The sequence below is a fragment of the Ptychodera flava genome, unplaced genomic scaffold (assembly GCF_041260155.1).
Source record: "Ptychodera flava strain L36383 unplaced genomic scaffold, AS_Pfla_20210202 Scaffold_33__1_contigs__length_2856901_pilon, whole genome shotgun sequence".
In the NCBI taxonomy this organism is placed as follows: domain Eukaryota; kingdom Metazoa; phylum Hemichordata; class Enteropneusta; family Ptychoderidae; genus Ptychodera; species Ptychodera flava.
In genome coordinates, this window is record NW_027248355.1 from 161093 (window position 1) to 180757 (window position 19665).

The 19665-nt window shown below is 37.3% G+C and overlaps 1 protein-coding gene across 1 annotated transcript; it reads left to right on the plus strand.

Moving 5' to 3' along the window:
- The first annotated feature begins 1729 nt into the window (after positions 1 to 1729).
- LOC139127593 (methylsterol monooxygenase 1-like) lies at positions 1730 to 19350 on the plus strand. Its single transcript, XM_070693500.1, has 7 exons — positions 1730 to 2034; positions 4144 to 4221; positions 5291 to 5439; positions 8564 to 8690; positions 9431 to 9479; positions 11982 to 12137; positions 17687 to 19350. Exons 1-7 carry the CDS (start codon positions 1867 to 1869, stop codon positions 17827 to 17829), a joined length of 870 nt encoding a protein of 289 aa, XP_070549601.1. The 5' UTR covers positions 1730 to 1866; the 3' UTR covers positions 17830 to 19350.
- Positions 19351 to 19665: the final 315 nt, after the last annotated feature.

Below are 19665 nucleotides of genomic sequence, written 5' to 3' on the forward strand. Positions count from 1 at the left end.
TAATATACAGATACATAGCATGTTTTGTGGGGGTAAATTGTCAGACTCCATGTATTATGATTTGATATCTTTTGATGAAACACTAAATCAGCCACATCTTGCCTTCTTATAGTTGCACAAAATATGGTGACCCTCCCTCAAATGTATGAAATACCATATCTCTTCAAAAATTCTTCAGTGATAAATTGTGACTGTCCCTCCAAAAATACCAGCTCTCCCCTCTGTAACTTGTCCCCAACATAACAATGAACCAATTGTTATGTAAATTAGCTGATACTGTTTTAGTTATTCCTTGGGAGAATGCCGCAGTGGTTGGCGGAGGGTCAAGTTTTAGAACGTTGAACAAGGGGGTCACATTTTAGACAGGAGGATAGGGGAGGGTCACATTTTACGGTACAGGTGTGCGCGAAATTCCCCCCGGCCCCCTGTTATTACTGAAAGCTCCCTAATGTTGCCTTCCATATAAGTCAATATACGTAAATATACTGAGCGTATATCGAGCATTTTGATCAGTGGTAGCAAAGATGACATCGCTTGCTTATTTTAGAGTAACGCGATGCTTTGTCAATAATTGACCACGAGACGTAAACGAAATCAGGTACTTGTTCTTGAAAATGAAAATTTATTCGTTCAATACTATTCTCATATTTTTTGTTACGAAATTATTAGTGAAGAGTGTCTTAAAGGTGTCTTAAACGTGTTGTTGGTGAGGACCAGGTCTTAGACGTGTCATATTGTAAGTTCAGTTCAAAGAAGGTCAGTACTTCCAAGGATATTCATCGTGCAGATTTGCGAAGATGAAAGGCACAAACAGACAGGCACACGAACACAATAGCATGATGAAAACAGCCAACTGGTATAAATGTGACCAATACTTTTATTGGCTGTGACTAATATAACGTTTAGTTGCTGCCGTTTATTGGTGAAACAACGAGTACAGAATGCGTGACTCTTCTTTAAAACTACAGGGTTACAAACTTATACCTACCTCCTTGAAAGAAGTCTTACGAGCCAATCGCGTAAACTTGGGATGTAATACAACCTATGGGATATCGTTGATGTTTGCAAGTGGGTGTCAGTGTATCTCTCCAGGGCAGCGGGGTGATTCTATCATCGATGAAATGTCACGGAGCCATTTTAACACGTTTTTATTACACACATTTCTGACATATCTTACTCTTGAAATATTTGTTGCTGAAAGATTATTTTGCGATCCGCTACGTCTTTTCGAGATTTCATATCTTGACAAGAAAATATCTCGATTCTGCAAAATAGTCGCGTTTGCACGTTCAGATAAGGATTAAGATCTCAGTGAGCAGCCATAGATCTTTCAGGATTTCAGAATGTGTTTGAATTTGACTTGACAAAGAATTTATTTTACGGCGTCTTACTGTGTGTGCGCGCTCCTACCGTGGAGGGAATCCCTAAAGTGACGTCATACACAGGGCTTCCCTTATTTGCATATGATCACGAAGTCTGTGTGTGTTGACGTGTCATGTCGCCTTTTTTATATGTCGTCCTTGCCTGCATAATACTACTTTGCGATTTGGAAATAATTGTCTTGCTTTAAAAAACACAAATAAAATGGAACGCTCTGTTGTGGCGTAGCGGTTTTCTCATGGGTTTTCCGTGATAGGAAATATCCGCTTGCATAGCACGACACTGCCATTGGATAATCATGCAATCAGCCGATGAATATTGACCAATCAAAAGACATTTTACAAACGTCCGTTGCACAACCCCAGAATCAATAGATCAGCAACCCTGTGTGCACTGCAGACAGCGTCTGTAGCATTCGTCTGACAGATTGCTCACCTTGGCGAGGGAGTGTTGCGACGTCCGCCGATCCGAGACGTTATAATCAAAATGGCCGAAAACGGTACCATCCTGACAACCGTCCGTCTGGCGACGGAGTATCTGGAATACTTGCCACATAATCCACTACGGTCGACGATGGAATACTACTGGACCAGCATGCTAACTAATTACAGCAAATTTGACGTTGCTACATGGATCTCGTTTCTGTATCATGAGGTATGTCGTAATGACCAAATGAACTCAGAAATCAAAGTCAAATCCTTGCCATACCAGTTTATTTTTCTGTGTTCATGATGACGAAAATTAGAGAGCGATCGCCGTGCTCCGCTCCGGGTTACTTAAAGGTATGCATATGATATGTACAGATAAAAATGTTAAAATATGATATGACCTTCAAATTCCACCGACATACAAACTGCCTTTGTGTGTTTGAAGTTGTTTCAGAACGTCTCTACGTTGTAAATGTCTGTATTTTAGCCAGTCAGCTAGCAATTATGTCTGCTTACGGTTTTACAAGTTTAGCAGACGTGAAGATGGAAAGTGTTAGTGAAACCCTGGATTGTGAATGGTGGATGACCTGATAAAGGTTGATATAATTCGTAATTGTCGTATAAATATATGCTATCGATGAAAGAGGTGTTTGAAGATGACGCAATTTTGAGACAGAATCGTTTGCCTTTTTGAGGTTTAATAGTAAATATCGCACTGATACGAAAATTCTAAGTGCAAAATTATCGTAAATGATCTTATCAGCATATGACAGAACCTTTCAGGAAATATTACTGCAAAAAGGCGGATCATGTATTACTATTAGCGATGAGCAATTTTTCTTGACTCAGTATCTTATTAACGAACGCGGGAAACAGTCATAGCTACATGGTAAATTAATTGAAGTGAACAATAACGGATAGTGACCAATATTTTGTAAGTTCCAACATTTCTTCAGAGATATTGGGTTCATGTCTTTGAGGTCGTCTTGAAGCAGTGTTTCGTAACGGCGTGATCTCTTCATTTACATCACGTGTAAAGTTCATTATAATTGTAGAAGTGAAGTCGTTTTCCCTTTTTTGATGTGTTTGACCGCTTTTTTGACCATCGTGTGTGTTGTCTTTATATATTCTGTATTTAATATTTGTGTAGAACAATATTAACTTTCTGTGTTTACGTGCGGTTGACAAGCAATTGATTCGTCGTCTGTCACCTTGCCTGCATCACCCGATGTGATGACATCATTACCACTAGATGGCTATTCCAATTGCCATCCGCACCCAAATTCTTCCCATGGATCAAGCTCGTTTTGAACTTAATATTTCAAGCAGGTGTTTAAAACGACACTGGATTGCATTTAGACATATTACCCCTCAACTGAGAACAATATGCAATTAAAATGACAAATTTTTTTGGCAATTTTCGATGTGAATTTTGCAGGGAACAATGGTTATTCCACTGAGAAACACAGTGTGGTCCTTTAAGATACCCCATATAGTGAGAAAATTCAGAAATTACAAAAAAATTCAGGCTTTTAATAATTGCTATTGGACACATTTTTCACTTCTTTAACAATTTATAAACTTGTGTAAAGAAGTAATTAAAAATATTTGAACTTGATGCATGTGCAGTTTATGAAAACTCAATACTGCCAGAATAATATTGAGGTATTAACTTCCAGCTTTGTATTGTTTTTTAACCGTAGTCAACATGATAAAGGTAGGGGCAACCATTGCAGGACATCCCCACTCACCCCCACCCCAAACTAAAGTCACTTATGGTTAGGTACACTGCAGACAGCCCATGTGTGCCAGTCAAATGGCATTTTTCTTGTTCACAGGGCCTGTCCAGGGTATAGCAAACCACTGTTGACTGTCTCCCACACCCTTGAAATGTCCTGATATTCTCTGTCAGCACCTTTGTTCATGTGATTCTGAGTAATACAGCTGACCTTATCTTCCAAGCATTTCAGTTGAGACATACCCATGTGAAGATGAACTTCAACTTGAATCAGACTGAGTTCAGCACTAGATAAAGTCTGACCTTGTCATCATAGTAATAGGAAGTCTTACATGTTATTTCTGAGTAACAGATTTTTACATAATCTCCTCAAACGCAGGCGATGTTTGATTAATTTTGGCCAATAACAGCGTATTTAGCATACAACGCTACAAATTCATACAAAAGACAATTTTTGTCCATCAGATAAGGAAAATACAAACCTATACTTGCCTTACTTGTTCACCTGATTTGTAGACACTTTGAGCGTGAATATTCTGAAAGTAAATTTCTTGCTAGAAGGGTAATTTTTAGTGAGTGATGTTCCTGCTATTTCAGGTGCTGTATTTTGCCATCTGTCTGCCAGCGTTTTTGTGTCAGTTTATCCCAGCCATGCAGAAGTACAAAATACAACAGGTATGTTGATCTTTTTATCTAATTCAACAACACTCTCCTAGTACGGAAATATTTGAAGGTATACTAAAACAAAATAAAACCACCAAAGATAGCCATTTTGGTTGTCATAGAGATTTAAGCTTTGTTTTTGTTTTAAGGTAGTATGCGCCTCAAAAATGAAAGATGTGAACTTTTGCCCAAACTTTCCTCCTGAATGAAACTTTCAACCATTCTCTTACCAAATCAACAATAAAAATTGGCGGTCATCGCGCAAAGCAAGCAAAACAAATTACTCGACATTTTTCAATATTTAAAATTCAAAATGGTCACCATCCCTGTGCTACCTCTATGGCGAAAAATTAAATTTTGGATTTTCGAAAAAGTAAGACGGTGAAAGTTTTTCTTTTTCTCCAAGAATTTTAAAATTGGCCCCAACAACTTAAATGAGTAGATCAGAAACAAATTTCAGAGTCTGGTTATCTGTCTCTGAGGCGCATTCTACCTGAAAGGGATATAGTCGTCTGAACTGCACCTATGCGAGTTTCTTGTTTACAAACAATGTATTTCGTGCACGATATCTAGATGCACCTCATCATCATAGCTGAAACATTTAAATAATACGATGATAGATTATGACAGACATGTTTTAACTTTCATCAATCACCATTGTGCCTTGGATACATTGTTGCCATGGGTCGTATGTGTCCCATACGACCTTTGAGCGCAGTTCCGATGACTATATCCCTATAAGTGCAAATACATGCATATGATGCATACTTAAATTTAGAATTACACTTGGCACCATTAGCCCATGATTATCCTCATGGACTGTTGATATCTGTTTTAACCTTTTCACCACCATGGTTTGGCCCAGTTTGCAGTGTTATCAATGGTGATTTTGGACCTGTTTACTGGGAATTAGGGGAGCATGTTAAAATTAGGAGTCCTTTTATACACTCATGACCTTTGTGATATTACCCGCCTGTTTTATGATGTGGCAATGCTTTTGTTTATGCAAACGGTGTTTTCTTCTGTGAAAATCGGACATTAAGTCATTACCTCTTTTCATTTATATCTTTTCTTATTGCAGGAAAAACCAGAGTCATTTGATAACCAGTGGAAGTGTTTTAAATTATTGGTACTGAACCATTTCTTTGTCCAGTTTCCTTTGATTCTTGGAACGTACACATTTACAGAACTGTTTGGCATTCCATACGACTGGGAAAGCATGCCTGCTTGGTAAGTTTTACCCTTTCACCACCATGGTTTGGCCCAAACTCATTGTTATCAAAGGTGATGGTGGACCTGTTTACAGGGAATTAGGGGTGAACAGATTAAAACTCTTTGAGCGCCAAAGTCAATTTTTGTCACCTTCATAGTATTTATCAATTTTCTATCAGTCAATTTTTTTTTTAAATTTTCGGGAAATATTTTGATTAAAAACTGTAGCCTATAAAAGGTGGTGCCTATTTGGTCCAAATTATCAAATTATTATATATAATCCCATGGTATTTTTGGCGAGAAGTTGTGCGGCTCCGCGAAAAACACGAGTATACGATGACGTCAAACAGAGAAAAATACCATGGGATTATATATTTATCACATGAACAGTTTTCTTATTTTTCTTTTGATGTGAATATGGATCAAAATTATCGTAACAAATTGCATGAATTTCGTCGCTATTTGTGTTTTACTTACGCGGATTACTTTCATTTAAAGAGTAAAGCGGCCCGTCACTCAGAAGATACTTTCATTCATAAATCCCATCAAGCTGAAATTTGCTACATGAAATGGTATCTCCACCAACCAGACATACGGATTATGTCACGTGAACCTGTCAATCATTGTCTCGCGCAGCATTGATGCCAAGGCAAGTCGGCCATCGGTACGGTGGACATAACTTTCATCGTGCTAGCGACGGATAGCCATAGTATTCAGAGTTATTCAGAATATTTACAAATAGATTTATGAAGTAAATGCAACGACACGATCGAAACAGTAATTCTCATTCTCAGAGATTCCGTGGCTTTTCAAAATATCACACAAGTTTACGACCGTGGCGAGCGCGAAAGATTCCGTTCGATGACACACAGAGTGTACCTCATTGCATGTTTATGCCCACAACGCTGCCGTCACCGGTCTCTGCCATGCCGGTGTCAACTCGTTAATCCCGGTCTCGGTCGTCAATGTTTTCGTCTTAAGGACTTTGATGTTTGCAGTGACATATATCTCACCCGTAGATACATCCTAATTTTACTCTACGGAAACTCTGTTTTGAATGTTTTCTGAGTCAACTTTCGAAGTACATCGGATTCCACAGCGCTGCAATGCATATAGCTGATGTCTTCGCTATAGCGCTACAGCCTTACGCCGCGCTACAGGTTTGATTCCGGGCAAGAATTTACAGAATTTGTTGTATGATGAAGGAAATTTATCGTTGTTAGTCAAATGACTTTATGCTTGTGCCTGTATGTCGCTTTCCCGAAGATTATACTGTACTCATTTATTCAGTTGAATTTCCGTTGAGGTGTAGATTTCAGGTTATCACCAGGTACGACGTCCACATTGATTGAGCCTTACGAGGCGACGCGACTGGATCGGCGGTATCCCCATTCGATTCTCGGGAACAGCTATAGTTTTAGCGACTCGAAATTTCGCTGGACATGCCTTCTATGTTTCCATGTGTGGATTTATCGGGTCACCTTTTTGTAAAAATGTCATGATAGCACGGCATCGATCACGACAAATCGGTCTATGTTCACGTCGCGACCCGCATGTATGAACGGTACCATGCAAGAAAAAAGTTCCGGTTGATGACGTACAACAGGGGTAATTCGGATTTCTTATCCGTCCTGTTCTACGTCACACAGGTGGGAATTCGGGCCAGTTCATGTGATAAAATACAGAAAAACCATGAAAATTGGTGAAATGTTGCACTAAAACTTTGTTTGGAAAAATTACAGCACTCAAAGGGGTATCACAGAGAGCAATCACACCTGAAAAATTCAAGCACAGAATTTCTCTTTATTTTCAAATTGATTTTCTCTTACAACCTACGCAAAATACCACATTTTCAGGCCTATACATGTAGCTGTCATCTTCCATCCTATAATATTTTTGATTCCTTTAGCTACCATATGACATCTTGTCCCTGTTAAAATTGGTCGCACACGTTATCATTGACATTGTGTTAGTAGGTTTCTCAACTTCGCAAAATCAGTGTTTATGTATCAAACATGTAACCCTGTCTCATTTCGTGGAAGCAAAGTTCTAATAGTTGAAACAATAGGTTTGAATTATAATGTATGAACAGAGGGAACTGAATTTTTTGTGTTTCTGTTTCATTAAATCCACATCACTGTACACTCTCTTGTTTTGGGCCAAAGTTGAGGTCCGGTTTCGCTGAAAGTATTATGAAATGATGGCATAACCTAGTGTTGTTGAAATAGATAGCAAGTTCAATGTTAAGGTATTGCTGTGAAGGAGTAGTGAATTCCAACCACAATGGTTTTCTTTCCTGAGGATGATTTAGAGTAACGGAATTTTATATATTGTAATGTCTGTCGTCATCATGGTACCCAATGGCAGGGACATTTTAGTATTTAAATGGTAGTTTAATGTAGTGGTCTCCACAAAAACTGAAAAGCAAAAAAAACTCTTGCACTAACTTTAGACCACTCCCTTTCAAAGTCAAGGATAAAAATCAGGGGGTCACCATCAAAAATTTGGTACTAGAGTAATTAAATAGCCACTCAAAATTCAAAACGGCCACCATCCCAACGTTAGCTTCATGGGGAATGATAGAATCTCACACCCCAAGGACCTGGGATCAGATTTCTCACAAGAGCAAGCAGGCGAGTGTGAGACAAAATATCCCCAACAAGTGTGAGAAATCTGATCCCAGGTCCTAGGTGTGTGAGGTTCTTTTTCTCACGTGACCATAAAATGTGTTAAATTCACACTGGAAATATTAAATATTTGAAGTGTGCGACTCATCGTGTCATTTGCATGCGGAGCAAAAGGCCGTTTATTATCCAATCAGAGCTTGTGCAATAATGTACAGTACTGCTTTCGTATATGCACATTTATACACAGTGTGGGACAATTTCTGAGAGTGTGGGATTGATTTTTCCCACATGGTTCATCTCGCACTTCCAGTGGCCAGGAATGTGAGAAAAATAAGATTTTTTATTTTCGCAAAACTCAGCCGATGAAAGCTTGTATTGCTTCAGAAGCTTCACTTGTAAAATGAACCCCGACAAGCAGTAGACCAAATAAGTTGTGCAAAAGTTTGAGAATCTGAATTTCAGCCGGCAAGGATTGTTCTATCTTAATCATATCTTCTTCTTCTTTATCTTAACAGGTATGATACAGCATGGAGAGTGTATCTTTGCGCCGTCTTTGAAGACACTTGGCATTACTTTATGCATCGTCTTCTCCATCATAAAAGAATTTACAAGTACATCCACAAGCTACATCACAACTTCCAGGTAAGCTTTGATATGATGTCTCAGCTGTTCAGAATCATTGAAAATCAATAAAAACTCTCGAGTGATTTTAACGGCTGCTCACGACTGAAACACTCAAGCAGTTTTCTAGAAATGGTGTTACCACAACAATGCTTTAATTAAGGTCAATATGTTTACCATAGTGTCCATTTCTGATAACGGCATGATGTAAATCTAGAAAATATTGTCAAACCTGGTGGTCATCCAGGGGACTAGGGAGAGAGACCACTATATGGACGTCCCCTTTCTGTAATGGAGAGTGTTTCTGAAATCAATTTTTCGCATTGGAGGTGTACTAAATCGTGAATATGTACCTTTACACTTACCCTTGTACAGTGTATTTAAGGTAGTAGCTGCCTCGAAAGTGAAAGACTTAAACTTATGCTCAAACAAAGTTTCCTCAGTGGATCTTTTAACCATTCTCTACCAAATTTAGCAGAAAATTCAGGGGGGTCACAGTGCAAATTTTGTACAAGAGAGACAAATTACCTAAGATCTGATATTTGAAATTCAGAATGGCAGCCATCCAATGTGTTAACTCTATGGGGGAAAAATGACATCTTCAATTTTTGAAACTCTAAGGTGGTAAAATTTTTCCTGCATCAAGAGCTTTAAAATGAACCCCAGTAACAAGCGGTAGACCAGGAAATGTTAAAATTTCAAAGCCCAAAGATCTGTCCCTTAGATGCATTCTACCAAAATATTATTTTGGGCATTTTCAGGCTCCATTTGGAATGGTTGCGGAGTACGCTCACCCAGTGGAAACTGTAGGTAAGTGGAAATTTTAATGTTTGTTTTGAAAAATCTTGATACAACTTGACGGAGTGTCAGCCATTATGGCTGAAACTAAACTGAACAATATCCACAATATTGTGTGAAGATTGTGTATTGTAGGAGTTATACAGTTCTTATGATTATGTGATTGTGTTTCCATACTGATATTGTCATCACAGTCTTTCCATTTATATTTTTTTAAAGTCAAACTGTTTCTGTGATGTAAGAATTCAGTTAGGTGTTATCACCACCTTGAATCAGAATGTTTTGAAACTCTAGTCCAAACTCTCTACAAGGAAACTTTAAACAACTCTCTTTCAAAATCAAGATAAATAATCAGGGGTCACCAGGCTAATTTTGGTATTTGAGAAACATAATAATAGCTAAAATTTACTAAATTTGAAATTCAAAATTGCCAGTACACCCTGTGACACTGTGTTAAATCCTATGGAAATAAAATTTAAGTTTTAAATTTTCACAAGAGTAGGACTTCAAAATTCATGTACTCCACCAGCATCAAAATGTGTCCACACAACAGGCAGAACATAAAAGTTTTGTAGAATTACATTGTCCAAACTCTATTAAATTAATGCTAACTTTTTATTATTTTTTCACCATTTTCCTTTTGGAATGTGAACCATTATGCATTGTTCTACTCCCCAAAGCATGTTGATATACACAGTATTCAGCTTGTCAACTCAGTCTGTAAGTGTGTAAACTACATTGTTATTGTTGAAAAGTGAATTCTGGTCTGGACTAGAATTCAAATGTAAACAATAACCATGCATTTTACACACACAGACTCAAACTTGACAAGCTAAATAGTGGGTGTTTCAACATTCTTTGGAAAGTAGAATAAAAAGTTGCAATTGTATGCAAAATAAAATTTAATGAAAAAATCATCAAAAGTTAGTATTCGTACTGTGCTTTCTATCTTGAAGTTCCAGTAGTTCATTCCGGTTAATACAAAATTTCTCTCCAAGAAATCTTCTACAGCCTCTGTGGGTTTTTTATTGCATCACAGCAAATGTTTGTCAGACTAGTACGGATCACGCCATGCACAATACCAATCAACCATAAATGACTGCCTCACCGCCACCCTGTCTGAGTAAAGTCCGTGGAGGTCAAGTGAACTGTGGTGTCATTTAAATGTATCAATTCTATGCATTGTGAGGGTCATTGTACCCTTGATCAAAGGTCACAAGATATAGGTAGTACCATAAATCATTTCCTACTGTCATTATGGAACCTAAATATGGGTATGGGTCACGAGTCTTTCCTAAATCACATACCTTTACTTGCTCCTTGTAAGTTAAAATGCTCAGACAATTGAAAAATCAATGGCCCTTATATATTGGTTTATTTCGTATTCTTTTAAAAATCAACATATCTTTATGTTATCGAAGCCCACCACTTTGAACTTTGAAAGGTCAGAGGTCACATAGGGCTACAGTTATGCCACCATATATTTTTGTCGGCGGAAAGTAAATTTAAGCCTTGTTGGACCCATTTGACTCTTGCCGAATTTGCCTGTTTAAACAACGTAAACGTGTGACCAAATGTATTATGAAATTGAACCCAACTGTGACAAGCATTATCATCAAATTATATGTTGGGGAGCATTGCATGACATACCCTTGTCTGTCATACATATCAAACAACTTTGCATTGTAATTGAGCCCCATCATTTATCATATTTTTCAACTTGAAATGTTGGACTGATAGGGGTGGTGGGTGATGCAATAAGGATACCTACCCTGCTCTTGTTATGGTTGGTTCAGAGGATACATCTACTAGTGTACAGACACTATTCACATGAAGTAAGATCTCAAATTACAAATCACAAGTCACCTAGAGTCACGTATGACCCTTGACCATATGAAAACAGACAGGGGGATGGGGGACTCCCTCTCTGTAGGCATGTTGGCACCGGGGCAGCCCCTGGTGAAATGGTGTCAGTCACATGGTATAGATACTAGTAGAACACATGAACTGGTGAAATCCCCTTAAATTTTCTGGTACAGGGGATAATCCCCCTGTTGATGCCATCCTGGATGAAACACTGATACAAGCATTGACGGTAGCAATGCTGCAGCGAAATTTTGATGTAATTTGTCAAAATCAACTGTCTTTTTAATCATTGTACCTGTTAAACTGAGTTGCGTAGGATGAGTATATATCTGTATTTCTGCAGAGTGACAATCTCAATATTAAGACTTAAAGACCTGTGCTGGCGTCAGATTGTTTCGCACAGAAAGCTACTTATTAGATTGCAATTTCAATGGAAAAGAAAAGGCTATGACACTCCATAATCCTCTTAGTTATAGACTAAAACAAACTTGATCCTGGGGATCAAATCCCTGGCCTTTAAAAAGTGCAAGATGTACTCCTTGCCTTCCCTTCTGTTAGAGCGCCCTCAAGTGATGGTTCTGCCAGTCCCTATTCCCCACATTTTTATATATAACAAGGTAATCTATCTTATCATGTCCTTATTTTCAGTGCTTGGATTTGGGTTTTTCATCGGTGTACTGCTGTTGACCAACCACTTCATTATGATATGGGCGTGGCTGCTGTTCCGTCTCTTTGAGACCGTTGACGTCCATACTGGATATGACCTACCTTTCAACCCGCTACACCTGTTGCCGTTCTATGGAGGTTAGGGTATATAACGCGGTTACTCACAGTTGTTGTGAAATAGAAAAAGACAATGCCTAGGTCTTCCAAGATAAATTCAACATTGACTTGTTGAATGTCAGTTACTAAAAAAACTGTGCTGCAACTGTTTGTGCTGTGTAGAGTATGGTTACAGGGAAGTAGTCGTCGGAACTGCATGTGTGCAACTTTCTTATTTACCAACATTGTATGTCATGAACTATATAGATGCATCATATCAACATAGCTGCAACATTTAATCCTTTGAGTCCTGTAATTGTTCCCACCAAAATTTCAGTGCAACATTTTTTCCAATTTTTATGATTTTTTCTGTAATTTTTTGGTAATTTTGGACCAAATGGACATCACATTTCATTGGCTACAGTTTGTGATCAAAATTTTGAAAAAAAACCTGGAAAAAATCGCCTAGAGTATATTTTCTAAAGGAGACAAAAACTGACTTCTGCGCTGAAAGGGTTAAATATTATGAAGCACATTATGACAAACACGTTTTAACTTTCATCAATCACCAACGTACCTTGGATACAGTGTTTACATCGGTCGCAGTGGTCCCTAGAGACCTTGAGCGCAGTTCTGACAACCCCCTTTACGAAAATAATGACACAATCTTTCAAGTTGAAATCTCTCTGACATTTAACCATTTGACTGCCACTGTAAATGTAATCCTATGTAACAAAGACACACACACACACACACACACACACATATATATATATATATATATATATATATATATATATATATATATATATATATATATATAAATATATATATAATATATTATATATATATTCTCGGCTCGATAACTTTTTCCTGTATTCTGTGGGTTACCATTTTCTGAAGTTGGTAGCCCAGTGACCATGGCTGGTAGCCCATGCATATTTTAATTTCTTTGGATATTTTCATTAACAAGAGCAGAAATGCTATTTTCAACATTCTACCCATGAAGTGAATTTGTTAGTCATTTGATGTGAATACTTGCACACCTTTATTACCCAAAGGAAACTGGTATAATTGACGACAGTGACACTGAAAAGTTTGGTGACCAATCATTGTATTGACAACCCGAGTTGCATGCCAATTTTGATAGTCGTCATGGCAATGACCACCACCTTCTCAGCAGGGCTAAAACAGACCATGGGCTTTGTGTAGAAGGGAGGAGTTTGTGATTGATACATTTTCATTGGCCATCATTTTCTTTGCCTGTCATCCAACTACATCAGTTGAGATATTGAAACTTTGTAATGCAAAGTTCCATTGCATGGTCGTCTTTGCAATTTGCAGAACAAAGTCACAGCCTGGTCTTAAAGGGAAACCTAAGTCCAGCGACTTTGACAGTTTATCCCTTCCAAAATCACCCTTGAGTAAATGCAGCTCAAATTTGCAACATAATTGCACGCGCTTACGACTACGGCGCGACGAAAAGAGAAGTTCAAGTAGACGACATTTATGGAAATGAGCCCGGAATACCATGGGCGCGAAAGGGCTCATGGGAGAAGCGTGGGTGACGTCATCGGCGATACAGACGCCGTGTAGCTTGCAGCTGGAGGAGTACTGTGAACAGTTCAGCGCGTTCGTAAGACGACTATGGAGAGTTCGGACAGCGATATTTCTGACATCGAGTATTACTTTTCCCTGACTGAAATCAAACCATACTAATTTGAACCTGTCCAAAATATGTAATAATTAGAAAGCATCTCAAAACATCGTTCATATCTTGGTTGCTTGCGTTTTGTGTATGATTCAGCGGAGGGAGTCACTGTGCTTGTACAGACCCCGAACTGGATTGGAGAGACTGAGTGACCCTGCGATCCTTCAACGCTACGTTTCTAAAACAGAGTTTACCCTGCGATCCTCCAACGCTACGTTTCTAAAACAGAGTTTTCTGTATCAGTCGCTTAAAATAATTTTGGTTCGTGAATGATACGGAATGATTGACTGATTGTATGTGTTACCGTGTAAGTCGAGCTTGGCCAGATCTTTAAGGTTGCGAAATCTCCGATATGTATCAGAAAATATTCGTGATTTATTGTGATTTGACAAATCTATTATAGTGTCGTCTGTTTTTCGAAGCTGGTGTCGAACTTAGGAAGTCGGACTTACTCAGATCTACAAAGTGATAAATCGCCGATATAATGAATATTTGCCCGCTATTTAAAAAAATAGTATCGTCTTAAAGCTTGTTGTAAGGAATGTGTTTCATACAAGACCAGCCCAAACTCCCGATGATTTCCGATATGTCCTCTGTTCAAGTCCCGATCGCCAAGTAAAAATGTTTACACGTAAAGAATGTAATTTGTGCAAGGCTTCCCGAGTCCCGATGATATCCGATCGGCCCTCTCGACGAAGTCCCGTGTGGACATTTAATGAAAAAAATGCTTTACATGTAAAAAATGTATTTCGTGCATTAATAAATCTAATAATGTAAAACATACAGTATTCTTGACTTCCGGCCATGGATGCTATTTTTGAACTAAGAGTCGGACAGAGGTATTCGAGTGGTCAGATCTGTTAGGTGGTGAAATCTCTGATATACATCGGATATTTACCCACGATTTGACAAAGTATCGTCTAGTATCAGAGTTAAAGTCCTAAGTCGCCGATATTTATCGGATAAATATCCGTGATTTCGTAGACCCGGCATGCCAACACCATACAGTGCAAGTAAATCTAGGATCGTCTGGTATCGATATTAGCCTAGGAGTTCCGGCGCAATTGATATTTATCGGGTAAATATAATATCGGCGATTTCTCACACCCGGCGTGCCGAGACACAGTAGGCAAAAAGTCATTCCAATATCAATATTACAAGGTATAGTCCCGAAATTGCCTTTATTTATTGGTTATATATCGGAGATTTGATTTGGTTGATTTGGTTGTCAAGATAAGAGACGCTTTGTGTAGTTTCGTCTTCGGATTTTAGAGTCCCGAAATCGCCAATATTAATATTTATCTGGTTAAAACCGGCGATAGTAGGCTGACTCCGCATGTCAAGATACGAACCGCATTGTGTAGTATCGTCTTGTATCGGTATCAGAATCCCGAAATCCCTTCTAAAACAATCATCCTGAAAGAATTAGAACATAACGTTGTATCTTTTACAGATTTTTAAACTCGCCCGACTTTCTTTAGCCACTGTCTTCGAAAAAGCTGTTCTGTGGGAAGACGGTAAAAGCTGACTCCGTTTGTTCTTCCCTGAGTGATTTTTGCACTCAACTGAACAACAGTTAACTATTTTTTATGCTATTGAGCATTAAAGAGTCGTAACGTGCAGAACTGCACTCCTGCAGTCATAGACTCCAATGCTTTGGTAGGCTGTCACACACGTTCGGTGTATCGCCGATGACGTCATGCACGCTCCTCCCATGAGCCCTTTCGCGCCCATGGGATTCCGAGCTCATTTCCATAAATGTCGTCTACTTCAATGTCTCTTTTCGTCGCTCCATAGTCGTCGGCGCGTGCAATTATGTTGCAAATTTGAGCTGCATTTTATTCAAGGGTGATTTTGGAAGGGATAAACTGTCAATGTCCGCTGGACTTAGGTTTCCCTTTAATGTGTCCAGCATTTAGCTCGTCCACATATATACCGGTATATATATATATATAATATATAATATATATATATATATATATATATATATATATATATATATATATATATATATATATATATATATATAATATATATATATTATATATATATAGTATCATGTCAGACATTTCCAACCACTTGACTACCTATATAATATACATATATATATATATATATATATATATATATATATATATATATATATATATATATATATATATAATATATATATATAATATATATATATATATATGATATATGAGATATATATATATCTATATATATATATATATATATATATGTCATATATCACATATATATATATATATATATATATATATATATATATATATATATATATATATATATATATATATATATATAGGTAGTCAAGTGGTTGGAAATGTCTGACATGATACTATATATATATATATATATATATATATATATATATATATATATATATATATATATATATATATATATATATATATATATATATATATATATATATATATATATATATATATATATATATATATATATATATATATATATATATATATATATATATATAAATTAATACAGTGGTGAATGATAAGTGACCCATGCGGGACTCGAACCCACACCCCCCGTAGACATTACGGATGCTCTACCAACTGAGCTAATGGATCAGTCGGTACAATGTGGGCGGTCCGGACTCTTAGATTGGTCTGTTCATTCTGTGTGCGTGAATGGTGAGTAAGACGGCTAAACTCATCACCTAACCTTTCAGCCTAAGGATCCCACGGGATTCTACAGGGACTCGCACACAAGTCACCAACTTAGGAATCGGTTAATGGTAATGAGGATCAGATGATGGATATATATATATATCCATCATTCAAAGGGTTACATGTTACAGCACTTGATGTTTCCAGCGTTCAATGAGTTTAGAAATATTTGGTAATCTACATATGAAATATACTATCAACAAGTCAACATTTTTGTGATGAAAATACCATTGCTTCAAGTCTAGATTACATTGTTGAAAACTTTGTAAAAATTAAAAATTAAACTTCCCTCAATGAGACTTTTCACCATTTGCTCCCTAAATTGAGAATAAAAATCAGGGGTTACTATGCAAAGTTTGGTACTAGAGAAACAAATTATCTAACGTTTGCCGATTCTTGATGTTCAAAAATGGCCGCCATCCCTGTGTTTAACTGTACAGGGAAAATACAATTTTCAGTTTTAGAAAAACTAAGACTGTGAATACTTACCTTCCTGCAAGAGCTTTAAGGTAGTATGCACCTTGAAAGTGAAAGACTTAAACTTTTGCTCTAACTTTCCTGAAGGAATCTTTTAATCATTCTCTTTCAAAATAAAGAATAAAAATAGGGGGTCACCCTGCAAATTTGGTACTAGAGAAAGAAATTACCCAAGATTTACCGATATTTGAAATTCAAAATGGCCGCCATCCCTGTGTTAACTATATGGAGAAAAATAAAAAATTTTCGAATTTCGAAAAACTAAGCCGGTAAAAAGTTTTCTTTCACCTAGAACTTTAAAATGACCCCCACATAAGAAGAGAATTGTAAAAGTTTGAGAGTCCGAATGTCTGTCCCTGAGGTGCGTTCTACCTTAAATGAACCCTCACAAATGGTGGATCGGAAAAGAATTGTAAAAATTTGAGTCCTAATATCTGTCCCAGAGGCACATCCTACTTTAAATTCAACTGTTTGATGGATTGTTTAATGATGTTGGTATCACATTCACCAGTAAAGGCAGAGCATCCAGCTACATTGGTTGAGCAGACGCTGCATTCATTCAAGTGTAGTACCTATTACCTTACATATACCATATTAAATTTTCATTTTTCTCAATCCATCCCCACATCTGCATAGTTCTACTTATGTATACCTAATATTCCAAGTTTATATGTCTGTTCTTTCGACAGGAGCTCGTTTCCATGACTTCCATCACATGAATTTCCAGGGAAACTACTCCTCAACGTTCACCTGGTGGGATAAAATCTTCGGAACTGACCAACAGTTCAAGGAGTTCACAGCCAAGCAGGAAAAATCACTGAAAAGCGATTAGACAAACTGTCCACTTCTAACGCAAGATTCCAAGCGATGTCAGACACACAGCAACGCATAAATGGCATGGTTACAAAACTTGGAAACTATGTTGCAGCTAAACATCGACCACCAAGATTGCATTAGATGATCAATAAGAATTGATTTTGGAAATCTACAACTTTTGGTTGAAGTGAATCTAAAGGCTTGTGTCGGTGTACAGTAAATCAATGCCTTCAAACCATTCAAAAACATTTTCTTTAACTTAGATTCACCCAACAGTGTTATGGTTAAATAGGAGTACCAACATTATAAGAAAATCTGAAATTTGATTTCACTGAGAAATATTTAATTTTATTTCAAATGTTCAAATTCATTGATTTCCCGATGGATCACATAGACTGAAGCTCTATTCCCCTTTGCACAATGCCATTGATTTCAACACTACTGTTAGACCTTTGTATTTTATATGGGGGTGGTAGGGTTAGGTGTGACCGATCTCAGTACATATTTACAGAAGAGATGCATACAGTTCTGAAAAGGGATTGCTATGTACAGCATCGAAATATTAACATAATTCCAAAGTGTTAATCTCTATTAGGGTAGTTCATGCTTTGGAAGTGACTTAAAGATTTTATCAAATTTTCCTCAATGAAACTCAACTTGACTCTTACCAAATCAAGAACAAAAATTAGGGGGTCACTGTGCAAAGTTTAGTACTAGAGATACAAATTACCTGACATTTACTGATATTTGAAATTCAAAATGGCCGCCATTCCTATGTTAACTCTACGGGGAAAAATAAACTTTTAAAATGAGCCCATCAAGTGGTGGATCGGAAAAGAAATGGTTCAAAATTGAGAGTCCAAATATCTGTCACTGGGATGCATTCTACCTAAAATCTATTGCTTTCCAGTAGAAGAGACAAACCAGAGTTCATGTATTTACTTTCCAGTTTCTCATAATAAGTAGACTGTGTTATAAACTTTGTCAATTGTCATCAGGGATAATGTTAACGTGATGATTCTCCACACACAACTTGTTCCTTGGCACAAACTAGTTTTTTTCCAACATTCAAATTCCGAAATCCCACCATCTTTGGTATTTATAGAGCTGCTATCACTGTATTCCAGTCTAAGGAGAGTTGTCAATTTTCTCTATTTTCATGATTGTGTCAAGATTTTTATCATGATACAAGTCCTGGTGTAATCTCATTCACATTATATGTGAATACACTCACTTTCTTGTCTGTGATGCAGTGTCTTGTAAGGCCTTGAAAGACTTCCATGGTCACTTTTAGTTTATAGCTGCATTTGACATGAAAATGTAAATATTTAGGGAGTCTGTAATTCAGACCCATCAAAGAAAGTCGTATTTGTATTAGCCGTTTCTTTCCTATCTGCAAGAACAGAAAATTAAGCTTGTTGTGTAACAGTATCGTATGATAAGTAGCATTTTCACCCGATAATTTCCTTTGTTTAAAGACATATATCTGCTTGACAGGCATGAAAGCCAAAATAAATGTTAAATGTTTCAAACAAAATCGGTAGTTTTCGTATTTTTCTTTGCAATATTGTGAGATCAGGGGCATCGATAGTTGCTTGCTACAACAATGGTAAAGTATCAGTAAGTACATACATAGCAATTTGTTTGGTTTTCTCTTATGTACCATCAGTTTCCCTCCCGGGACCTGTAAACAGGTCAGACACCCATAGTTGGCTCAACACCTCTTCCAGGTTTGTCACCCATAGTCTGGATTAAATAGTGCATAGCGCAGACCTTGAAGTTTTGATACCTGCATGGATGCTTGTTCGGTTTGAACTTTATAATGAAGTGTTTTTGTAAAGGCATTTTTTTC